The 22,336-nt window shown below is 39.1% G+C and overlaps 1 protein-coding gene across 1 annotated transcript in view; it reads left to right on the top strand.

The window, feature by feature from the left end:
- LOC117489718 (metabotropic glutamate receptor 4-like) overlaps positions 1-22,336 on the top strand; it is a 141,485-nt gene that overhangs the window by 63,776 nt on the left and 55,373 nt on the right. The window contains exon 2 of the mRNA XM_034139239.1: positions 3,863-4,079. Within this exon, the coding sequence (XP_033995130.1) occupies positions 3,863-4,079 (217 nt within the window). The remainder of the gene's footprint in view (positions 1-3,862; positions 4,080-22,336) is intronic.

The following is a 22,336-nucleotide window of genomic DNA, read 5'->3' as shown; positions in this document are numbered from 1 at the left end:
GGAGGTATTTTCTGTGTTAGAGTTTTACTCGCTACAGGGTGTACTTTGAGGGTTTTGACTCTGCACACCGTTTACATGCATAAAAACCTTCATAACACACAAGGGGACGGGTAATAACCCGGAAAAGCATGACACCTCTCCTTTAAAGAGACCATCACCATATAATGAACACTGCCATAAAATCTGTTCAAAATGTGATCAACACTGGGCTCTGGATTTGCATTTATACAGTATGGTCCCTGTAACATCCGCATCATAGCACTATTTTTTGTTCAATCTGAGCAATAGTATTAGGTAAACAAACATTATGCATATACATGCAGACTGTATGTATATATTTTAGTGTTTGTGTTACAGAACAATAAATTGTATTTTCTTACACCCCTAATTCAAATAATGTTTGTTCATTTCAGATGCGAGATACTGTAGATAACAAGATGCTCTGTACCTTAATCCTTGCTGCATGTTGTGCATACTCAGTTATCTTATGTTCTGCAGACCACCTTGACTTTCCCGGTTATTTGTCAATATAATTTGGTGCAGTGCAGGTCCATCTGATCCTTTATGTGGGTGGGAATAATGAAAGGGCAGCTGAATGAAGATAAGGGCAACACACCTGGCTATTAAACAAGTCCGTTTTTAATTACAATAACATAACAACACAATAAGTTCATTTCCATGGACACTGGCGCTCTCTCATTTTACAGAACAAAGCATTTTTCAGTATTTAAAGGGAAGCCTATACTTCCCCCTGTTCAGGCACTCTCAGGGAATTATCTCAGGGTCCTGGTTCTGAAGTGAGTTACCTCAGGGACTCCGGCCTCTAACCTGTCTTCATAAATATGTTTCAAACCCTGCTGTGGAAGCTTGGACATGCAGTGGATAATGCTGCGGTGCAGGAGACTGAAAATACCACAAGCAAACCCCATGTTCCAAACAAGAAGGGAAACATGGCTTTTTTCTTTTTTTGTTTCTATGGAAAAATCAGCACATGTTATCCCATAATATACTACATGGTGTGATGTTAATATAGTACAATTATTGGATGATTTCAGTTTAGGTTCTGACAATAATCAACTTAAACACACAAACAAACAAAAGACAAAAGCTGTAACCAAAATCCATACCATTAATGTATGCCATGTACATCATATTAATTGTCGTATTCAACTGTTTAGGCACTTGGTGTACAAACATTTCAATGAGACGTCAAACTATTTGTTTTTCATGATCTTTTTAGGCCTGTTTACCACCACCTACAATTGACACCATTACACCTATAATTATAACCTTTAAACAGCTCGTTCAGCTGTTAGCAGCTCCTTGATGTTCTTGTGCGTTGAATTGTCGGAGAACAGTGTGCATCAACAGCAGCCTTTACATTTGAAAGTATTCAATCTGCGTTTTCAGTGCTGATAGTATGATTTGTAATTCTTCTAATGTGACCTAATGCTTTTTGTTTTGATTTGAGACATAACTACAGATTCAATCTAACATTAAATGTGGACATGCAGAAGCATAAAATAACACAGTGAAAATAAACTATTATTAGTAATTAGTATATAGCATAAACATACAATTAAATGCACAACATCAAAAGACTAAAAGTTCTTATACTTATAATCATAGTAGGCATGGCCCGCTTTACTAAAATATGATAAGGCTGCTCTCCACGCTGCTATATTACTGACTGACCTGAACGTTGTAACTTTATTTTTTAAATACTAAATACAGTCAGCCTTCTTGGGATTTCATGTCTTCTGGTAAATTGCTCCAAATGTAATCCTGCAGTTGTTTAGATTTGGATCCAGAAGAGCCTTGCCCATTAATTTAGACTAAACCTTGACTATATCTCCAAGAGACCAAAGAGCCTTCACACTGACACCATCTTCCCGTTTCTCTTTTAAATAGAACTCCTTAATTCAAGGTTTTCAAAATGAATTTGAGACTGGTCTTTGGCACACACACATAATGAAAATGCCTTCTCATTAGTATCCCAAAGATCGTTTTTAAGATCCCTTTTAACTAATTACCTTTTCACATTCCTTCCTTCTTCTTGCTGGGCTGTACTTTCTCTTTGTACATGAAATGTATCAAAGGCAATAAGAGGCCAAGGGAAAGTCAAAATAAGACTTCAGGCCAGTTAATGTGTCATGTTTTATACAGATACGTGTGTGGGGTGGCAGTAGTGTTCATCTTGGTGTGTGTCCCAGCCTACAGGTCTGCTGTCTGTGATAATGAAATGCCACATGAAAGGCAAAGAGGCATCCAGAGGGAAAACGGAGCAGTTTTTCATTAGGATCATATTTCTCTGTGTGCACCTTCTCCTCATTTTGTTTAGAGACACATAAAAAGGACAATCCTCATCAAAAAAGTACATTGTATCATTACCAGGAAACACCTTGGCCGTCTGTTTGATGAATCACTGAGCGCCATAGGGATGGGAAATTCAATCCATGCAAGCACAGTTTAGCTGTACAAAAAACGGTGACAATGAAAAAAAGCAACACGACCATCACCAAAATTCTAAAACGACGGTCACTAAAGACATGCATTTTGCTTTATCTTACTTAGGAGCAGAGGGAGCAACAGAAGCCTGCCATGATGCAAGTTATTGCATATAAAGCTTAACTGTTCTAAAAGCTGCTGCTGGCTCCTTTGTTTTGATCAAAGTAAGACGCTACATTTATGCTACCACATTTTGAGGTGTTTAAAATAGGCTGTGTTAGGTGACATGGTGTGTTTCGCAAGTGACCCCTACTAATGGTCTGACATGCTCATCATCTCAGACTGTAAACTGTCTGGGCTCCTGCAGTATCAGGAACACTGAGGCTGTGTGCTTACAGTCTCAAAATGATATTGTTGTATCAGACCTCGGACTGAAATTCAGGTTTTAATGTGTCAAATAATAAGAATGAAGATTAACCAAATTACTATTTTGGCCTACCATCAGCAAACATATATGAATAATGTTGAATCAGAATCAAAACCATGTGTATTGCCAGGTACGTTTACACATACAAGGAACTTGCTTTGGTGTATGGTGGTGCAAGCATACAACATAAGAATATAAGTAAGTAAGAGTAGGTCAAAAATATAATGATAATAAAAATAAAGTATTTTTAAGTAACTATTTAGCATTAAAAAAGGATAAAGACAAGTATGTACACCAAATCTAAAAATACAAAATAACCTTAAAAGCTAAAAAACTAAAAAACGTAGTGACTTATGTGTAAACAGGATTAAGAACAAATGTTTCCATGGGTTTATCTTTACCACTCTAACACGTCTTTACAGGTCTGTTTACAAAGTCAATCAAATAGCTTTTGTTGGGCATATGACTCTATTTCTCCCTTATACGTTGGCTATCTTCTTGTTATTTTTAAATCATTGATTTTACAATATAAGTGTTGTTCTACAGTAATTGCGAATTGTGCTCTAATTATAAATCGTTCAGATCTCTCAATGATCTGAGACAGGTGCTAACTGTGCCTCAACGGTCGAAACTAAACACAATTAGCCATCATCCATATATATGCCCCACTTCTCCGGAGCAAAGTATGTACTGTAGTATAAGAAAAACTGATGACACTTTTTTTTTTGCCACTGCACTAAATTAACCATAATTTGGGACTATTTATTTAAATATTGTCATTTGTATTCCTGTTTAATCTGTTATATTATCTTATTTTGTGCGTCTTTTAAATCAACCTATTATTTCCTTGTTTTTTTGTATTCATATGATGCCTTTAAATATTTTCTAAAGCAGTTTTCTTCTTGAATTTGAAACACTCCATTGCCCTTATATTACTCCCACCTCTAGAAGCTGCTTATAATATTATCAATTTTCTTTCCTGTGCAGATTCCCCAGGTGAGCTACGCCTCCACAGCTCCAGAGCTCAGTGACAACACCCGCTACGACTTCTTCTCCCGTGTGGTGCCTCCGGACACCTACCAGGCCCAGGCCATGGTGGACATTGTGAAGGCCATGCGCTGGAACTACGTCTCCACTGTGGCCTCGGAGGGGAACTACGGAGAGAGCGGCGTTGATGCTTTCATTCAGAAGTCTCGGGAGGACGGTGAGTACACTCTGCCTCATATATCATTACTGCACAGCACCGGGCGTGGGAAGGTATTACCCCTGACAACGGCTCTATTGTAGACATTTGGTGAAGCTCAGAGACAAGCAAGCAAAAATCAATCAGCGAGGTCAAATGTTAAATTTCATCCTAGGGAATTACATAGCTGGAGGTTGATTACAATCTCAAATGTGTACTATCACTGGAAATACAGAGGACTAAAATAGGCAATGTTTTTTGTTTTACAACAACACATTTTCGTAGGATGTGAACGACTTTTAAGCACCATTAAATCCAGCCGTACACAACTTATTTTCTCACGTTCAAGCCTTTTTCTTTGGCTATGCAACGGAGGAAACAGTGGCAGTCTCCTGTCAGTGTCTAGACTAAATCTGCTCTCACAGTACTGCCATTATTATTATTAAAATGTATTAGTTTTTCCTTTTTGAACCAGCAAAGTCGCAATGTAAATACAATGAATTATTGTCTACATTTTCCTGGTCAATGGCAGCAAAAACATTTAGTCACAGGCACAGAACATAAGACTTTAACCCCAAATAGGCCACAAAATCATCATTACAAATAAATGAAATTATCTTGAATGACACTCATTATTCTTACCTACATGGAAAAAAGAGATTACAGTTTAAGTCCAAGCAGGATTATGCACATTATGTGATGGTTTAGCTGGTTATAATGGGGAGCTTTGTTCTGTCAGAGTGAAGTCAGATGACAGCTGATGAATACAGTGTTTATTGTCGTGTTGCTCTGTGTCAGCTGGATGTGTAAGTAGGCAGCTGTTTGCAGCAATTAGCCTTAACAACATGATAAATGACTTTATGCAAGTGTAGCGATGGAGTGAGATTTATTTTGAGTTTTTATGTCACCTAGTGTTCAAATATTGCTCATTACACAATGTGAAGTACGCAAAAACACATTTGCACCATAAATTAGGATTAATGAGGATTTCTTTGAATCTAGAAATGGTTTTGATTTAGATCTTTTACAAGCATAGATCCCAGTTTAGATTCAGTTTCAGAATACTTTATGGTCCATTACGTTTAAATAAAACATAAAATTGTGATTGGCACTGGTAAATAAAAGAACACACACAAAAAATAAATTGCATTTTAGAGTGACTAAGTGGTTGTCATAATAAAAGTGCTGAGTGGTTTGTTCTTCCACTTGCAGTAAAACAAGTCTAACCCAAAGATCTGACCTCAATCAACTTCAGGCTAGTTTACAGGTCAACCACCTCTATTTTACTGCAGAAAATCCATAAATATTACACGAAACAAGATTTTTCATTTGGCTTACTGTACAAGGCTTTGGATCCTTTTCCTTCTGCGTTTACCTCAATCAAACAAATTACTCCACTGAAGGATTTCCCAAGGAGTTTGAGTGTTTCGGTTGGCAAAGTACGAGTGTAATTAAAAGGATGAGGCTTTCAGGTGCCCCGGTCATGTACTGAGCCGGGACAACTTGGCTGCGGCTGCTCATCAATTATCTCTGTCACTAAATCACCTGGGCACAAGTCAGGGACTGCTGAGCGGTGGAGAATAAGTGATGCTGGCTAAAAACATGTTAAGGATTTTATCAGGGCTGGGGAAATCAAAAAAATGCATGTCTCTGCGAATTGAGATCTGTCCAATGTTTCGAATACATTATTTGATCTTGGGGTGTGTCTCCATGGTCATGTATTACTCAGAGATCATGTTCAAAGGCAATCTATAGCATCTCTAAATGATGAGTTGATCTCCAAGGAAGATCTCAAGAAGGGTTATTCAATAAGGAAGTTGTATTGCTTCAAATACCTCTTGGACCAGTTTTCTAATCATGGAACTCATTGCTGTCTGGAGAAAATGAACACACATACATGAACATCACTTTTTAGGGTTCCACTTTACAATAAGACTACCCTTATAAAGGATTCATAAAGGGTTTATAATTAGGTTATTAACAGGTTGTAAACACTTTATTAATCATGAAAGGTCCCATGTCATGGCCATTTCTACTGATCATAATTCCATTGTTGAGGTCTACTAAAATAGATTTAAATTGTGCAATTTTCCAAACTCACATTGGCTTCTCATACAGCATCTCTATATAGTATGTGTATTCACTCTCTCCTAAACGGCTTGTTGGAGCTCCTGCCCCCCCCCTCCCCCCTCCCTGTGAGCCCACTCTGATTGGTCGGGACGTTGCGAGGCTCGCTGCTCACTGAGCTGGCTTACTGGTGTGGTTTCCGGGTCGGCGATACAGAGAGACATCGCGAAACTCATCCTGAGCACACACAAACACTCACAGCCGAAGTAAAAACAATAAGTGTGGCTTGATATTGAGTAAGAACAAGTTTTATAAACGCTGTGAGAATGGGTCTGCGGAGAGCATTTCTCCGCGATCCCAACTCGTCTATTACCAACCAGGGGACTCCTTGTTAGTTGAAAATGTACACTAAAGGTCCCCACCCCTCCTGGTGTGTGAGGAGCCCCGCGGATTGGTCCATTTTGGTTCCAGGAACCGCATGACGTCATGCGGTTCAAATGTAAAATGAGAAATCTCCAACGAGGCGTTCTGGGGCAGCATAGACAGGTATTTTCTGTGTTAGAGATTTACTCGCTACAGGGTGTACTTTGAGGGGTTTTGACTGCACACCGTTTACATGCATAAAAACCTTCATAACACACAAGGGGACGGGTAATAACCAGAAAAGCATGACATGGGACCGTTAAGAACCATTTATAAACCAGTTCTAACATAGTTTTCATACATCAACACAGGCTCACTATTTGGCAAGAGGACTAAGCCTTATATTGGCTACTTAGCGAGAATCAACTCACTGAACCAAGGATGCTGGCTGATGAAGAAGACGAAGTAAGCTAGGTAGCCAATATAAGACTTAGCAGTACAGATAAATGTGGGCTCACTATTTGGCAAGCAACCGGTCACAGTTTCCCTGTTTATCTCATGTCTCATAAAAGCTTATTAATAATTTATATAGTGTTCACAACCTAATTAATAAATGAATTACAAACTATTCGTAAACCCTTTATAAGGGTAGTCTTATTGTAAAGTGGTACCATTTTTAGATGTAAGGCTTTTTTAAACCGACAATTATGAAGAAGTAATACCTAAACACTTACTGAATACATGCATCTTCTTCAAAATAGAAATTGTGTTCATCCCATTAATCAGTTTGAATCATTGTTGCCAGGAAATATCCCTGTTATGCATATTGGACTTCAGAGATTCTCCCTTCAAGGATTTAACCACAAAGATACATAGAGCCCAATCAAATCATTCACAAGATTAGCAAACATGATGTGAATATAATCAACCATTTCTCCTCCCACACTCAATGCATACATTACCCGAGTTATCTTATGTTAGGTCTGTTTGAAACTTTCAAAAATATTTAATTTATCTCCAAATGAAAGAAATGTTTGAATACTGTATGCCAGGGGTGTCAAACTCAAATACACAGTGGGCCAAAATAAAAAAATGGGTACTAGTCGAGGGCCGGACTGGTTCAATGTTTATAGCAACACTTATTGAAATGAACTTATTGCACATATTAAACCTGGAACTAACACAGCTTAAATTATTGCCTATAAAAACAACATTAAACATTAAATAATCAGTTGCCTTAATTTCTTATGGCTCTATCTGCAGCTTTTCCGGAGTCCTTTCTTATGATTACATTTTTCCACAGGCCAACAACAGCTTAAAAAAAACGATTTCCCTCAAAGAAAAACCAAACATGCCCTGATGTCGTGAGAAAAAAAGTGCAGAAGGAAACATTTAAACTCAGTGTGCTGCTCTGTGATGCTAGTTCAAGCCAGATACTTGGCATCTCATCTTGGGTGCTAGTTCATCAATGTTTGGGCTCAGGCTCTGAGCGGAGGAAATCCTCAGGATTGAGTGAAGGTGTGCGTGCAATATACCGGCGGGCCAGATCTAATAGTAATTACAAATTATCCTGCGGGCCGGAATTAAATCCACCAAGGGCCTGATTTGGCCCCTGGGCCTTGAGTTTGACACATGTGCTGTATGCAATCAGAGGAAATGCATTTTCAAATCATTGAATTGAGTTCCACTAAAATAATAATTAGTTGCTTTCCAATTTGCTTTACCTTGTAAACTATTGGCAGTAATATTATTGTGTTTTCTTGTCAAATCATCTTCTCTTTATGTTGAACAGTTTTTCATGTTTAGAATTTTGTATGCCTTTGACTTGACTCAGGCTTTGTCAGGGTCTTCATCTTCATAAACAAACATCCATTCAATGTTTGTTCCAGCACTGAGTGGATAAACATCTTTTTCAAAACAAAATGTTTTTTAAATCAAAGTAATTTGCTCTGAAAAATCAACAGATATTCGTATTTTGAAATGTCACTGCCAAGTGATTAGAATTGAGTTGGATATCTTAATTTAAATGTTCTCCCATAGTATTAAGACAGCTAATCTCTTGACTGTGGTAAGATTGTATGCTAATATATATATATATATATATATATCAGGTCGTTTTTTTAAATCTTTCTTCCCTGGCACACAGTGGCCTCTGATGTTCCCGTTGTTGGGGTATTTGAGGGCGAGCAGCTTCTGTTCTCTCATGTTCTGTCCCAGGATGTCCCCTCTGCTGGAGGGAGCAGCTGTAGGATAGAGAAAGAAATCCCTTTGATTTGTAAAAAGATTAGATGAAAATGTGTCTGTTGTACTTCAAAAGTCTACCCTATTGGCAGTGTTATACATTCAAATTAGAGTGTTTTCCTATCTATGTCCATGCTCTAATTATATTTAAATAGTGCGGAAATCAAAGCAAGCAGCATGAGCACTTTTATCCCCAAAAAGCAGGATCACCTCAGTGATGTATTTCTGGCTTTTATGGACATAATATGCTTTATTTGTTTAATTTCAAAGGGACTATTTGCTGAAATACACACACAGTTTCAGAGTTAGAATTTTCACTATGGTCATCTGGGGTCTACTTTGTGGTCTCTCACTGCTAAACTTTGGTATTTATGAATAAAAGCTTATGTTTTAGTTCAGCCTGCTGGGAACAAACAGAGGATCAGATGTGGGCAGCAGAAGACCAGAGAGTGCAATCTTTGACTGCAGACAGCCCTTTTCTGCAGAGATGTTGATTACTGTGGAGCGTGCCCCCAATAGATGTCATTAATCAAGTTAATGAAACACAACGTCAATAAGAACCCTAACAAGATTCCCGTGCCTGACATCAACATGAGAAACCCTGCTAATGGAGTAACTGTTGGCCTGTTTGCCGAGGAGCATTTCAAGCATTAGCCAGAGAATTGGGATGAATCGGTGAATGTGGGTGTGAAGCTGACCGTTGAGCGGCCCGACCAAGCAAGGAGGCAGAGGCAGAACGTCCAAAATACAACCCGGTGTGGGCATTTATTACTCACGGGCACATGACACAGCCTCAATCTCGCTGTTCACGTGAGCACAGTCACCAGCCACAAGGATCTCACACCCCACAAAACAGGAGACACAGAGCCTAAATACCCACATGTGCAATCAAGCCAACAAGACACAGGTGGGGGGGGAGGAGACAACACAGGGCACCAGGTGAACATAATCAGGAGCAACAGACAAAACGGGAGGGGGAACACTTTTCAAACACAAACATATAACTGAACAGAATTACACACATACAAACCCAACTAAACACAGTCAGCACTTGTACAATTAATGCCACTTAACGCTATGATTTCTACACCCTCAGAATATTATTTGCACCCGGATTATTCTTAACCGCTGTCATTCTACACCAGCATAAGCACTTTCGGCGCTCTCGCTAACTCCCCTATCTTGTCAGGCGGAGCCGAGGACCCGACCAGCACCTGCCAGACAACATTTCAATTAATACGGTTTAATCCTTTAATAAATACTATCTCAATAATTTGTATAAATTATATAAAATGTGCAAATATGCCATGCCAAACGGTACTGTGCAATCACGCTAATAAAGTGCAAATTGTTCACTAAAGTGCTGAGTTACAAGGCCCCGAAGCCGTCAGTCCACAGTGACGAATGTAAAGTGAAGAAGAGAAAGAAAAAGGGAAGACAAACAACTCTGCATCGCTCCTGGGTGATTTATTTGTAGATACCGAGAACAGACAGTATTGGACTCCGTTGGGGTTATGCCTCCTGGGTTAGAAAGTCAAATATGAAGAAGAAGGTAGAGCCTAATTAAACTTTATTATCCAATTCTTACAGGTATTCTTGGTTCATCATACATATTTTATTTCAATAATTTATTATAAAGCTGGTTATATTCTTTTCTTTTTGTAAAACAATATGTGGAGATAGCAAAATCCAATGTATTAGTCCTTTCCCAATACTTTTTATATTCCCTTCCACAAGCCCATAGGTTTCTATTAAAGACTTCAATCTTAAAAAACAGTTCAGAGATTAATTTGTTCACTTTGTTAAAGGCTTAATAACTTTGTCGAACAGCAGGGCTCTGCCTTTTTAAGCAAATCTTATTGAAAAGTAAGTGGGTTTTTCGGGTACTTTTTTCAGCCACGCATTCTAATTATTAATACATAATTAGTACTTGCAGCAAGTTACTGATGTGACAAAGAAATGAACTATATTGAGCTATTACTAGATGACATTGAGAAACATATAGTATATCACTATACACATCCTTTAAAAGCATAAAGGATCAATGATTGTAATAATGTTGCAGGATGTGTTGATGGTATTAGAGATAAGCAGGTGTCTTCACAGAGCTCCAGAGAGACGTGTGAACATCTGTATTGTTAATGGCCGCAGTCACCCGGGGAAGAGATGACAGCGCACTCAGCGATGTTCCTGCTCCTATCCATATGGCCCTTTAATCTCCAGTGCACACCCGTGTGTGGCGTGTCAGACAGTTATCTCTTTATTTATTATATGACATCACGCGAATGACCCCTAAGTGCCTCAGATATGTCCTGTTGCAATTTGTTTAAACAATTACTTGTCAATGCTTAATTGGGCAGGGCGAATGGCTGAATGACCATCACTCATCTTCCCTGGCGTTTCCCTGTCTCCCTCACTCAGGACCTGTCAGGGACTTAATGGTTATGTCTCTCTCTTAATGCACAGATACCATTAAAGCAATTTTCTTAAGCAAGTACTGCAGCTTGAACTTCGATCTGTAGTGAAGGGCACATCCTGTAGAAATGGTAGGTCATCTCAGTATTTCCTATGCTGTAGTTAAACTTAATGTAAAAACTACGGTGGCCGACAGGTGCAAATGCACTACAACAGCCCAACACTTCCACAAGGAGAGACACACTGCAGTTTCAAAACCAATGCATGTGTAAAAATACAAAAATGCCAAAACACATGCAAATAATTAAACATCTTCACCCATTTGACAACACATGCGCAGCATTTAGAAAGTATTCACCAACGTTTTTTGTCAGTGATTTGAGATTACTAGGTTGACTATATTAGCTACCGCTCCTCCAGCAGATCTGCAATAATATCGGAAGGAATACTGTGATCACATTGTTATAATAAGCAAACACGTACATTTTAGGTAACTTTCCAACAACAGTGACAGTTGGCAGACTTGAACCCCCCAAACGACAACAAGTGATCAAGTCCCAGCTGTGCACATCATTTTGTGTCCCCTGGTATCCATTTTGTTTTAAGTTTCTTGCAGATTTTGGTTTTTGCAGCTTTCCATTTATGCAACGCTTTCATTAAAAGCTGTGCATGTCAAGTTGGTGAAGATGTGTCTTCCATTTGCATATGTTTTGGCACATTTGTGTCTCCATGTTTGCTTTTCTTTTTAAAACTGTAGCGCATTTCTCCTAATGAAAATGTTTTTGCCCGTTGTGAAACCTTTGCACCTGTTGGTCACCGTAAAAACACATACCAACAGTCTCCCATTTGGGAGCATGTACCTTTCAATATAAATGTATAAACTAAATATTGCAAATTGGAGAAACTTGGTGTTGCTGATCCAATCAAGAAAGTGGGAAACCAAAGCAATGGATTATATTATGGGGGAGGTTTCGGGGATGCTGCAGTTTAGTTTATCCTGAAGAACCCAGTTAGAGCTGCACGAACTGGCCATACATAATGATGTGAATTGGTACAGACAAGGTTGGTGGCTGTATGAATAAAGATATGGAAAATTAGAAAAAGTGAAGAGGCTACTGGCTTAAAGACATCAATACCACATTTGCTTCTAATCAATAGGCCTCTGTTTTGTCACAGGCGTAAAAGTGAAACGTAAATGAATTTGTCGGGTGTCACGATTCACTCAGCAGCAGGAGATAATCAATTAACAGGACAAGAATGATTACAAGCAACACATTAACACCTGTTTTGGAATTGAACTGAATACAAAAAAAGGTGTGTAATAAATCCATGCGTTTGCAACATTATGGACATTTACATTTTAGTAGTAACAACTTTGCAAGGATAAAGGATTGGATTTTGAAAGATGCTTAAATCTGCCTTTGTCTTCCCCAACTGTTAACAAGGAAAGGATTTCAATTAAACTACATATAACAATGTAAATTGGACAGCTCAAGCAACTAATCTGGATCACAATGCTGTAACTAATCCACACAGCTCTTCTTCATTAGAACATATCAATTTCACTTTTGTCAGAGGGATAAGATTTCCTCAGCTTTCACTAAGCACTTTCTAAACGGCTTCATATTATCATCATCAGACTAGACTTATACGTGGTATTTTAGAGCATTTTAATGATTTAATGACTACCTGTTATTGACCCTTATATCTGTATGTAAAAAAAAAAAGTCATAATAAATACAGGAGTGTGACATGTCAGTAATGGCTGTGTAATAATTATTACAGAATCTTAATATCCTGAATGATTTAATCCAAAAAGAATGGCTCATATTAACAAGATAAATATTAAAATAGGCAAATAAAATGTGTGCGTAAATGTATGTAATTTTGTACTGTGTCTTTTTGGATTAGAAGTGTAGCTATTTTGTTTATTTGTATATAAATGTTTACAGAAATGTAAACTGGTACTTGGATAATACTTTCAAGCCAATGGGGATAATTCACTTCTACGGGAGTTTTCACAGCTTTAAATTTGAACCAGTTCTTCTTTTTGTTACATTGTATTGTATTCAGTGTTTAGTTTCAAATCATCAATTATCTTTGAACTAAGGCACGTCCTTCATTTCTTTGTCCATGGTTTAACGAAACACGGTAAAAAAGAAAAACGGCAGCAGACAATCTTGTTTTCTGTGCACAGTCCCATCCTTGAGTATTAATCCCATGCTGATAATGTTTTGAGGACTTCTGTTTCCTGGATATCTCCCTATCATTGCACCATTATCACTGTGGGGACATAGTTAATTATTACATCTGGACCCCCTTCCAGGGATAACAGGCTTTGTGATTGTATCTGCGTACGCTGTCCAAAACAACCACAGGATATCTCATTTATTTTAGTCGTGACTTTCTGCAGGAGTCTTCACCAAAGACGCATTGTAGTTGTTCCTGCTTTGCACGCTTGGCATCTGGGTTGTCAGACCCGTGTAGCCCCTGGCAGTTTCGAGCAACATTTGTCTTTAGATTAGGTTATTGAGTTAGAGTTATTGATTCCTATGGTTAAAGTGATACAATTTAGCATCGACAAAGACAAGAAGAATGTACGACTCTGGAACCAGACAACTGTGACATCATGAAAAAGGATTTCATTGTAGCACAGTTTGGTGGACAGGAAATATATAAATATTTTCTTGCCACTCGTTTCTTTCTAGACATTTACATCTTGTGTTTTGACTCAGCAGTTGTACATTGACATTGAAGAGGCTTTGTGAACTTGTTATAAACCACATCTTAATTGTTGGTAATGCAGGGGAGTTGCTGTCATGTACAGTACGCTATCTGCATCAGGCTTTTCTTCACAGCTCTGTTGTTAACCGTGTAAAGCACTGCACAGCATGGAGTCTCGTATTACAGAGTCCAAAAGGATTTCAAATGCATCTGCCAGAACATTTTCCCTTCAGAACTTTCGGTCCTTTCAAGATGGTTCCTGCTAATGAGCAGGTGGAAGATTATTGTTTAGTCAGCTTCTCATCTAATTAGAATTTTCTTCCTGATAAACACCGTCGCCCAGAAACAGCAGCTTTAGCTAAACCCACATATATCTACTGTTACCCCGATTCATCTAACAGGAGGTGTTTAATCTTGATTGTTAAAAGATTTGTTTGTATTTTGTGGGTTTTTTGTTTTGTTTAACTTACAAGTACTCCATGTGACAACAATTGTTTTCCAAGAATAAGTCGTTTTCCAGGTAGTTCAAGTGGGAAACAGCTTTTTCTCAGGACTGTATGGGCAGGACACACTCTGTCTGTGTTTTTTCCCCTTTCAGGATACATTAAAATATACGTAATTCTTGTTTGTGTTTGTTTCTCTACCTTGTGTGCTAGTTTTCTCTCTTGTATGCATTTTAGTTTGTTACATTGGCTTGAATCAAGCAAACATTTTCACACTGTGTTAAAAGCTCCCATCAATTATACTTGCAACGTTTCTATCTGTATTTTTCAGACAGGATTGAAATTGATGATGCTTTTATATACAAGCCGCAATTCTTTTATATGATTCTTGCTTTAGATTATTGTTTTGATATACCCTAGAACTTGTTAAGGTAGTTACATCGCTCACTGTAATGCTCGCTGGCTTGTTATCTGACTACTGTAGCTGCGATGCTGACGCTCATTCTCAATAGAAAGAATGTTGGAACACTGTGTTGAGCTGTAAAACGGCTCAGGGGATTATGATATCACTTCCTGCATCTTAAGAACAGGTAGATCTGACTAAGATCCCTGTTTTACGAGGCTTAACTAAATCCTGCTTTGTAGTGCAGGCCTGAGTGTCTTTATTCTTGTTTTTTACACCACATCTCCTTTTGTTATAACCTGCAGATGTTCCTGAAAACACACTTTGAAGTGACCATTTCTATTTACACTACACCTTCACAGCACTGTACATTAACAGTCCGTTAATCTGGCTTCATAGAGCAGACACACATTTAAATGTAGGATTGAAAAACAAATATGACCATAAGTCATCCTCATCAATGATCTAAACCCCTTTTAGAAATGAGGATATAGTTTAAACTGTTATTGTACTGCATGATTGAAATAACTCTAAACTCAACACCATAGTGATTTACCATTGAAGTGTTAATAATCTGTCCCTGTATCTTTATTGCCAATTCAGTGATACAATATTACTCACAGAGCTGCTAAGAGACCCTGTAGTGAGTCCTTGGTCTCCTGTATCTCTGAAAAGCTAACTATTGTCTTGTTTCCATAATAATTTCATTACTCTCCAGTGCTCACCGCTGTCACAAAGTCCCTACAATTTATTTAAAACCGTATGCTTCCTCTAATGGAAGATAAATGCAATTTCATTATTGCAAAAGGACCTTGAAGGGTCAATTTGGATGCGAAGGGAAAGGCACCCTTGTGTTAGCGAGGCGGGAGGACCACTGTCATGGGGAAGGGGGGGAGGATGGGTTGAACAGGGGCGTTGGAGCCTTATTTGCGGGGAAAAACATCGCCATGAACCAACCACTGACAATCAGAGACAAGCAATCTCCATACACAGTATGCTGAAATAACCTTGATGGTGGAAAGTGAATTTGATTTAGCAAAAAAACAGTCTGTATTTTGAACAACATTTCCATATGGTAATAGGATGCACGGAGAGACACAAATAGGATTCCAATTGTCCCATTAGCCCAGATGAAATCAGGAAAATGTCTAGGCAAGGCCAACATCCAGAATTGATTGGAGGGAAGTCAGAGGAATTATAGTTATTCCTGACCAAAAGCATTCGTTTTCTGGCCACCACTGCAGAAAATAAGCATTCTGCCATGCATTAAGATATCGTGGGCGGCTTTTTTCTCAAAGCATTTGTTAGAAAAAATCTCTTCTCTTCAGATAAGCACACACCATTTATGTTCCACAATGCACTGATTCATGTGTTGTTGTTAAAGGTAAAGTGTGATTTGCATTTCTGACCAACTCATCATTCAAACACATATTTTACTTTCTTATTTATTTTTTGCGTGTTAGACCTCGAGAAACCTAGATCAGAAGAAAAACAGACCTTTCACAGTTGCATAGAAACTTGACGCTGCCCATCAGTCTCCAAAACAAACAGCAGGAGGCTGAGGCGATGACATAAAGGTCTATCCTTTGTTAAGAGGAGGCAGCTATTTCAGTGGAGTGGAGGAAGACAAACAGCCTTTCATTTGTTTGTTGCCACTTAAAGGTTGAACATAATCCCCACATTTTCTCCGGCAGATTTCAAACTCACTAAAGAGGTATAGAAGTTTGCAACTTTCTCTCAGAGAAAGGCATTGGCTAGAATTCAGTCCTATTTAAAGCTATGGGGGCTCTGTGAGGGGGGTTCTAATTTGATTCTGAATGAGGAATAGAGCAAGAGCGATATAGCCTGGCAGGAATCACACGATAACATTTTAACATAATGTCACTTTGACTCAGGGCGTGTCATTTCCATTACAAATGACAAGGCGCTTAACAGTCAGTTGAAACACAGAGTGGGAGACATAGGGAGAGGCGTGTGGGTGAGACAAAGGCAGAGAGGATTTCAAGTCGGGGAAAAAAAGAGGAAATGTTTGCAGAATTTAGAGAAACAGTTGTTTGATCAGCCAGTAGTGAACGAGCTGCTGCAACTCATTTCATTTCTCATTTGTCAGTCTGATGAAGAAGTGATCACACAGTTCCTTTACTGTTATGCTGCGTTCACACCGGACGCGATGCGACTATTCGCTTCGCTCTAATCGCTCCTATCCCATCGCTCTAAACGCTGGAGTTTCACCGCGGCTGCCAGCTGTGTTTACTCGCATCATTCAAACAAGACGCGCTGGCTCGGGAGCTACAACTACAACAAATGAACATATTTTACCGTGATTAAATTGTAATACACGTTTCTAAATGATGCCGAAGTAACAACATACTGATACCGGTTAGTAACAACCATGAATTAATGCTTTGACAAGTCTGCAGACAAGACGGCAGGCAAAACACCTTTTAAAATGCTTGTTTTCTGAATGAAGATCGGGTCAACCAGGCTAAGCTAACGTTGTATATGCTCATTCCACACTCACAACAACGGCCTACAGACATAAATAAGCAGCGACTGTATTCGCCATGACACAGACAGTCTGTGGTTTGTACTTGTTTAACTTTTGTCCAGTTTCTGAACGGATATGAGGAGCTGTGAGCTCTGTGTGCTAACTGCTAACAGCTAACGGCTGATGTTGTGTGGTTGAACGTCAGTGACGGCGGCTGAGATCCTCACCGCTGATTGGCTTCCGCGAGAACGCGTCACGTGAATTTGACGCTCGAGTTGAAAAAATTGAACTCTCGCGTTTAACGCGGCACCGTTCAATCGCCTCAATCGTGTGATTCGCACCGCGTCCACCGCTTCATGCGCGCCGTCGGAGCGAATTCGCGTCTGTCCACGTCTCTGCATTGACTTTACATGTAATCGCGCCGCCCCCAAACGTCGCATCGCGTCCGGTGTGAACGCAGCATTAGAAAACAAACACAACACCATACTGTGATGTCAATGCAGAGAGCAGAATTACCGTGCAGGATTGTGTTGTGAAACATACATTTCCTTGTTTCTCGCAGTATACAGGTCAATCAGTTCGCAAAGGAGCAGGGTGGGATATTGGCAAGGGACAAATCTATCATTTTTAATCTCATACTTCCATTTGTTTTCCTCTTGTATTGATTCATGTACCATCAGCGAGTGTCGTGGATGGATTAAGCTACCACGCAGACGAAGAGAATGTGGCATCCCAACTTGGACGGTCTGATCAATGGCAGAGACAGCCCAGGTCAACAGTTTGGATGCCTGTGTTTACTGAGGCAAAGTATTGGACCGATAGGGGCCGGTGTAAGAGAGAGAGCAAAGTAGAATCAATACAACAGCTATCATCATTTGCCGCTTTTATTAATGGCTTCGCCCCAAGCCGGCAAACCAGAGAGAAAACACTCACTTGCATTTAGGGAACCAGCACTCCAGCGTTTACGCAGCTATCAATCATCACAGTGTAAGTTGCTCTCAGCAATGCTCTAGCTACCTCCACTCACCTCACAAAAACACCCCCCCCCCCCCCCTCAATCATGTAATGAATGGCATCAATTATAGGGCAAGGCTGCCAAGATATACAAATGATTCAGAATGGGTCAAAGTCTAAAGGCTGTGTAAGGCTCAGTTTAGTTCACTTTCTTTCACTCTGCTCCTTGCTGCAGCTCCATAGAGTTTTCATGAATTTTAAAAGGTGTATCCACCTGTTCTTGACTGACAACAGCATCAGTCACACAGGGATACAGCCATAAGGCAACCAGAGTTTCCACCAACAGGTGCTGCCTGTCCTCGTGGAACTCAGTAAAAATCCTTCCTACTTAGAGACTACAGAACATGTCGTCTACCACATCAGAGAGCCGAGGAGAAGAGAAACTGCTTTTATGGCAGTTGAATTGTTTCTACATTATGTGGCAGCTCTGTCGAAGAAAAAGGGATTTCGCTCAGTTCAAATATCCAGGCAGTGAAAAGCAAGGGAATGATCTATTATTCCTACTGTCTAATAAAAATGTCGAATTCCAGATGATAAATGAACAAAAAAACACATAAAGTTGTACCATTTTATTTTACGATTTATACGAAGGAAAATATGTGATTAAAACATGTACTTGGACTGAGCTTAATTTGATCCACAAGCTATCACAGAAAGCAATGACTTTAACCGTTAACTGATTTTCAAAACAATACAATGAAGGGAGGATTATCTCCTCTCATGATCCATGAAGGTGCCGGGGGATACATTTGGCGGAATGGGAAAGGTTATCATAGTTGTTCTTCTTTTGTATTTTTCTCTGGTCTTGAGTCTCTTCACAGAACATACTGCTGTCCTGGCCTTGTCGAGGTTCAGTACCATGTCCAGGGGATTATCCCCACTTTAGCACAGCTCCCACTGCACTGACCCACAGTTTAAAATTGGAGTTCTGCTCGACAAGGTCTGCTGGCCAGGGTGTCTGATTCAGGATTACCATATTTGGCCTCTGAGCGCTGAAGTACACTGATATGAGTGACGCTGCAAATATCTTTGATTGATCCTCCTGGCTCTTCTTTCACTATCATCTTTATTCTGCAGTACAAGGCCGAACTGAAACTGCTTCACCTCTTCAAAGACTTCAGAACATCTGCAGCACCTGTAGAAACATAATGATGCAGGAGTCTTTTAGGCAGTCTGAAAGAAACAATTAAATGTGTATTCATTCAAACATAATGTTCCCTTAAAAACAACCAATAACTTAATAAAAGCATTGCCTTTTGCGTCTTTTGTTTTTCTTAGAATAAGGACATCCTGTCTTTGGAGTATTTTGCCATAGGACATATCATGGAGTCATCTGTTCTTCATTTTACGTGTGGCCTGTATTCCTTCGCCAAGTGTTCTTTTATTATAGACCCAGAAAATGAACAATGTGTGCACTCTGCTGTGAATTCTCCACAGAATTCTTGACAAGATAGAAAGATAAAGCAGTCATCAAATAGTAAGATCTCTTTGTGTTTGATAGTCGAGGAAGGATATCTGTCTGCATACAAATGTGGATGCCTTTTTCCCATTCTTTGTTTTGAAGGTACTTCCACTGATATGTCTCTAACGTATAGTTGGATTTATCTCCACCAACTCCACATGAGTCATACGCATCAATTAGCAAAGTGTTTATATACTGAATATTGCACATTGTAATAACCACACGGTAAGGCTTGCTTTATAAGGTAGAATGACAGTTTGCTAATATTGAAGTAGACACTGCACACATTTAAAGCCTCATTTTAAACAAAGCTGCAGCTGCAAGTCTATTTTCCTTATTTAGCTAATCCAAATTATCTTTAAATACAACGCTCATCCACAGTTTGCCTTCAGTCATAATATTGGGATATTTTATGCATACTAAACACAAATTAGCACATGAAAACCGACTGGGCTGGCAGAGTCGTTGATATGCAATGTCTTTAGGAAAGCATCACAATCTTCCAGTAGCGAGCCCTGAGGCCACCACCAAATTAAAGTTTTGTCATCATCTGACTTTACTCATATTGTTTATACCATATGAAATGAGTGTCTGTGGGACACAGAGGAGACGTTTCTAAAGCTGGGGGCACTCGTTAATATTCAAACTGAAAAGTAGCCTGGAGGTTAAAGAATCCAGCTCCTTACAGAAACGTTCCCAGTTTAAAGACTCTCTTCCGCTGGGAGAGGCTGGCTGCAGTGGGCTGAAATGTCTTTGTTACTGCTGTCAGCATGCGCCCCAGCACTGAAGACTGTTTCTTCAGCCCTTAAGGCAAGAGATGTGACACTATTAGGGGGAAATATATTCAAGTATATAAAGAAATGATGCCCTCCTGGCTCTGTTAGCAATTTCAGTGCTTCTGTAGTTTGACCCATGCAGTGGAGGTGCGTTTTGTTGGACAGCTCCGGTGTGTGAAAGTTTGAATGACTGTACAGCTGGTTCTAACGCGTGTTATCCCAGAAGGCATTTCATGTTTCCCTCACATTTAAAAAAAAAAGTTCAGTTTGATGTAGGGGAGAGTTGAGTAAGTTGAGCCACCCCCTGTACCTAAGGAACTTTGCACATTTGTTGTCATGTGACCATAAATTCAGGAACCATCCATCATTTCTATTTGGCTGTGATAAAGCACATGGTAAAGTGGTAAATGTGTTTTTTTTTAAGTACATTTTCAGCATGCCAGGTATAATTACTGTTATGTCAAAGCAAATGTATCCATGGCTGAACATTTGTATCATACATGTTGGTTATTTAGCTAGGTGAAAAAACCATGTGAATCATTTAGCTAAAGATTAGCAGAAATTACTAAACAAGACAGCTTTTTTCCCCAAAAAAGTGGCGGTGGGGCAAAGTGAGCCATATGCTGTGGGGTACATTGAGTCAATGGTTCAACATATCCCCCATACAGTACATTTACAACAGACTGGTACATGTGTTTACAGTAGTTTACCCCAGGTACATTAACAGGGATATTTGGGGGGGATTCTGATCTGGCTTTTTCATATTTGTTTTACAGGCATTAATTCCTTCCAAACCTGATTAATAATGTTGACGAAACAGGTGTCACTATGGTGCGGACACCAAAGCAGGTAGTGGGCAGAGAAAGGATGATATGTTTTATCTTTTTGCCTCTGCTCAGGTTTAAACTTGAAAAAGTCACTTGGTCAATTTACACCCAGATGGCTCAATGTACCCCTTTACACGGATCATTTTACCGCTAAGATTGGGCAAGTTATGCCACAAGACAACTTTTCTTTGAGAAGTCACATTTTGGCCAATTTCATTTGTGATAGTTGCATTTTTTTCATTTTGGTTGACATCCTGAAGTAAATGTGTTGTTGTCATTTGACTGCTATCTCCTTTTTCCTTGCCTAGAGAGCACAAAATTAGTAAAAATTGGCTCATCTTACCCCACTCTCCCCTCCTCAATAAAATCTCTCTTTACAGTGTGACTAAACTTTCCAACCGCCAAAGTTCAAACAAGAGGATTTATTTTTAAATAAATGATAATAGATATACATTTGATTTGAATTGTGTTGGAGCCAGAATGTCCTACTCTAAATGTCTTGTTTAAAACATATGAATTGTATACTTTTGCCTCGTTATATATTCATTTAATTACCTTTTGTGTTTTGGTTTGAGTTAATGGTTTATTATTATGTTTTGTTATGAGAGGCCAATATTGAGCCTGGCCCGAGGCTACACCCCCTTTTTTCCCTTTTACCCACAGTATATAAGGGCAGTAAAGCAGAGCTCAGGTGTTTCAGTTTCACAGTTTTATTACCAAATTCTTGTCAGAAATGAGCCTTCTTTGTTGAATATTTTTGTTTTCTTTTGTTAGGTAGTTATATTCAGCTATTGGGGCTGTTGTTCAAGAAAGATTTTGCTTTAAAATTAAACCTTGTTTTTAAATACGTTGGAACCTCTCCTCTTTCGTTTGGACTGCCATCAAAGCCTGCAAGTACAGTACATCCCCTGGAGACTCGAGGCGAGTTTGGCGTTTGGATTGCCTCAATTTGGCTCTAAAAAATACTGTCTGCTAATAACAGTGAACTTTGTATCCTCGTTTTAATTTACAGTTCATATTTTCCTTATTTTTGTCCTGTAAAAACATGACAGAAT

Source organism: Trematomus bernacchii, unplaced genomic scaffold (assembly GCF_902827165.1).
Source record: "Trematomus bernacchii unplaced genomic scaffold, fTreBer1.1, whole genome shotgun sequence".
In the NCBI taxonomy this organism is placed as follows: domain Eukaryota; kingdom Metazoa; phylum Chordata; class Actinopteri; order Perciformes; family Nototheniidae; genus Trematomus; species Trematomus bernacchii.
The sequence above is the reverse complement of the archived record's forward strand: the minus strand, read 5'-3'. Positions and strand labels throughout refer to the sequence as shown.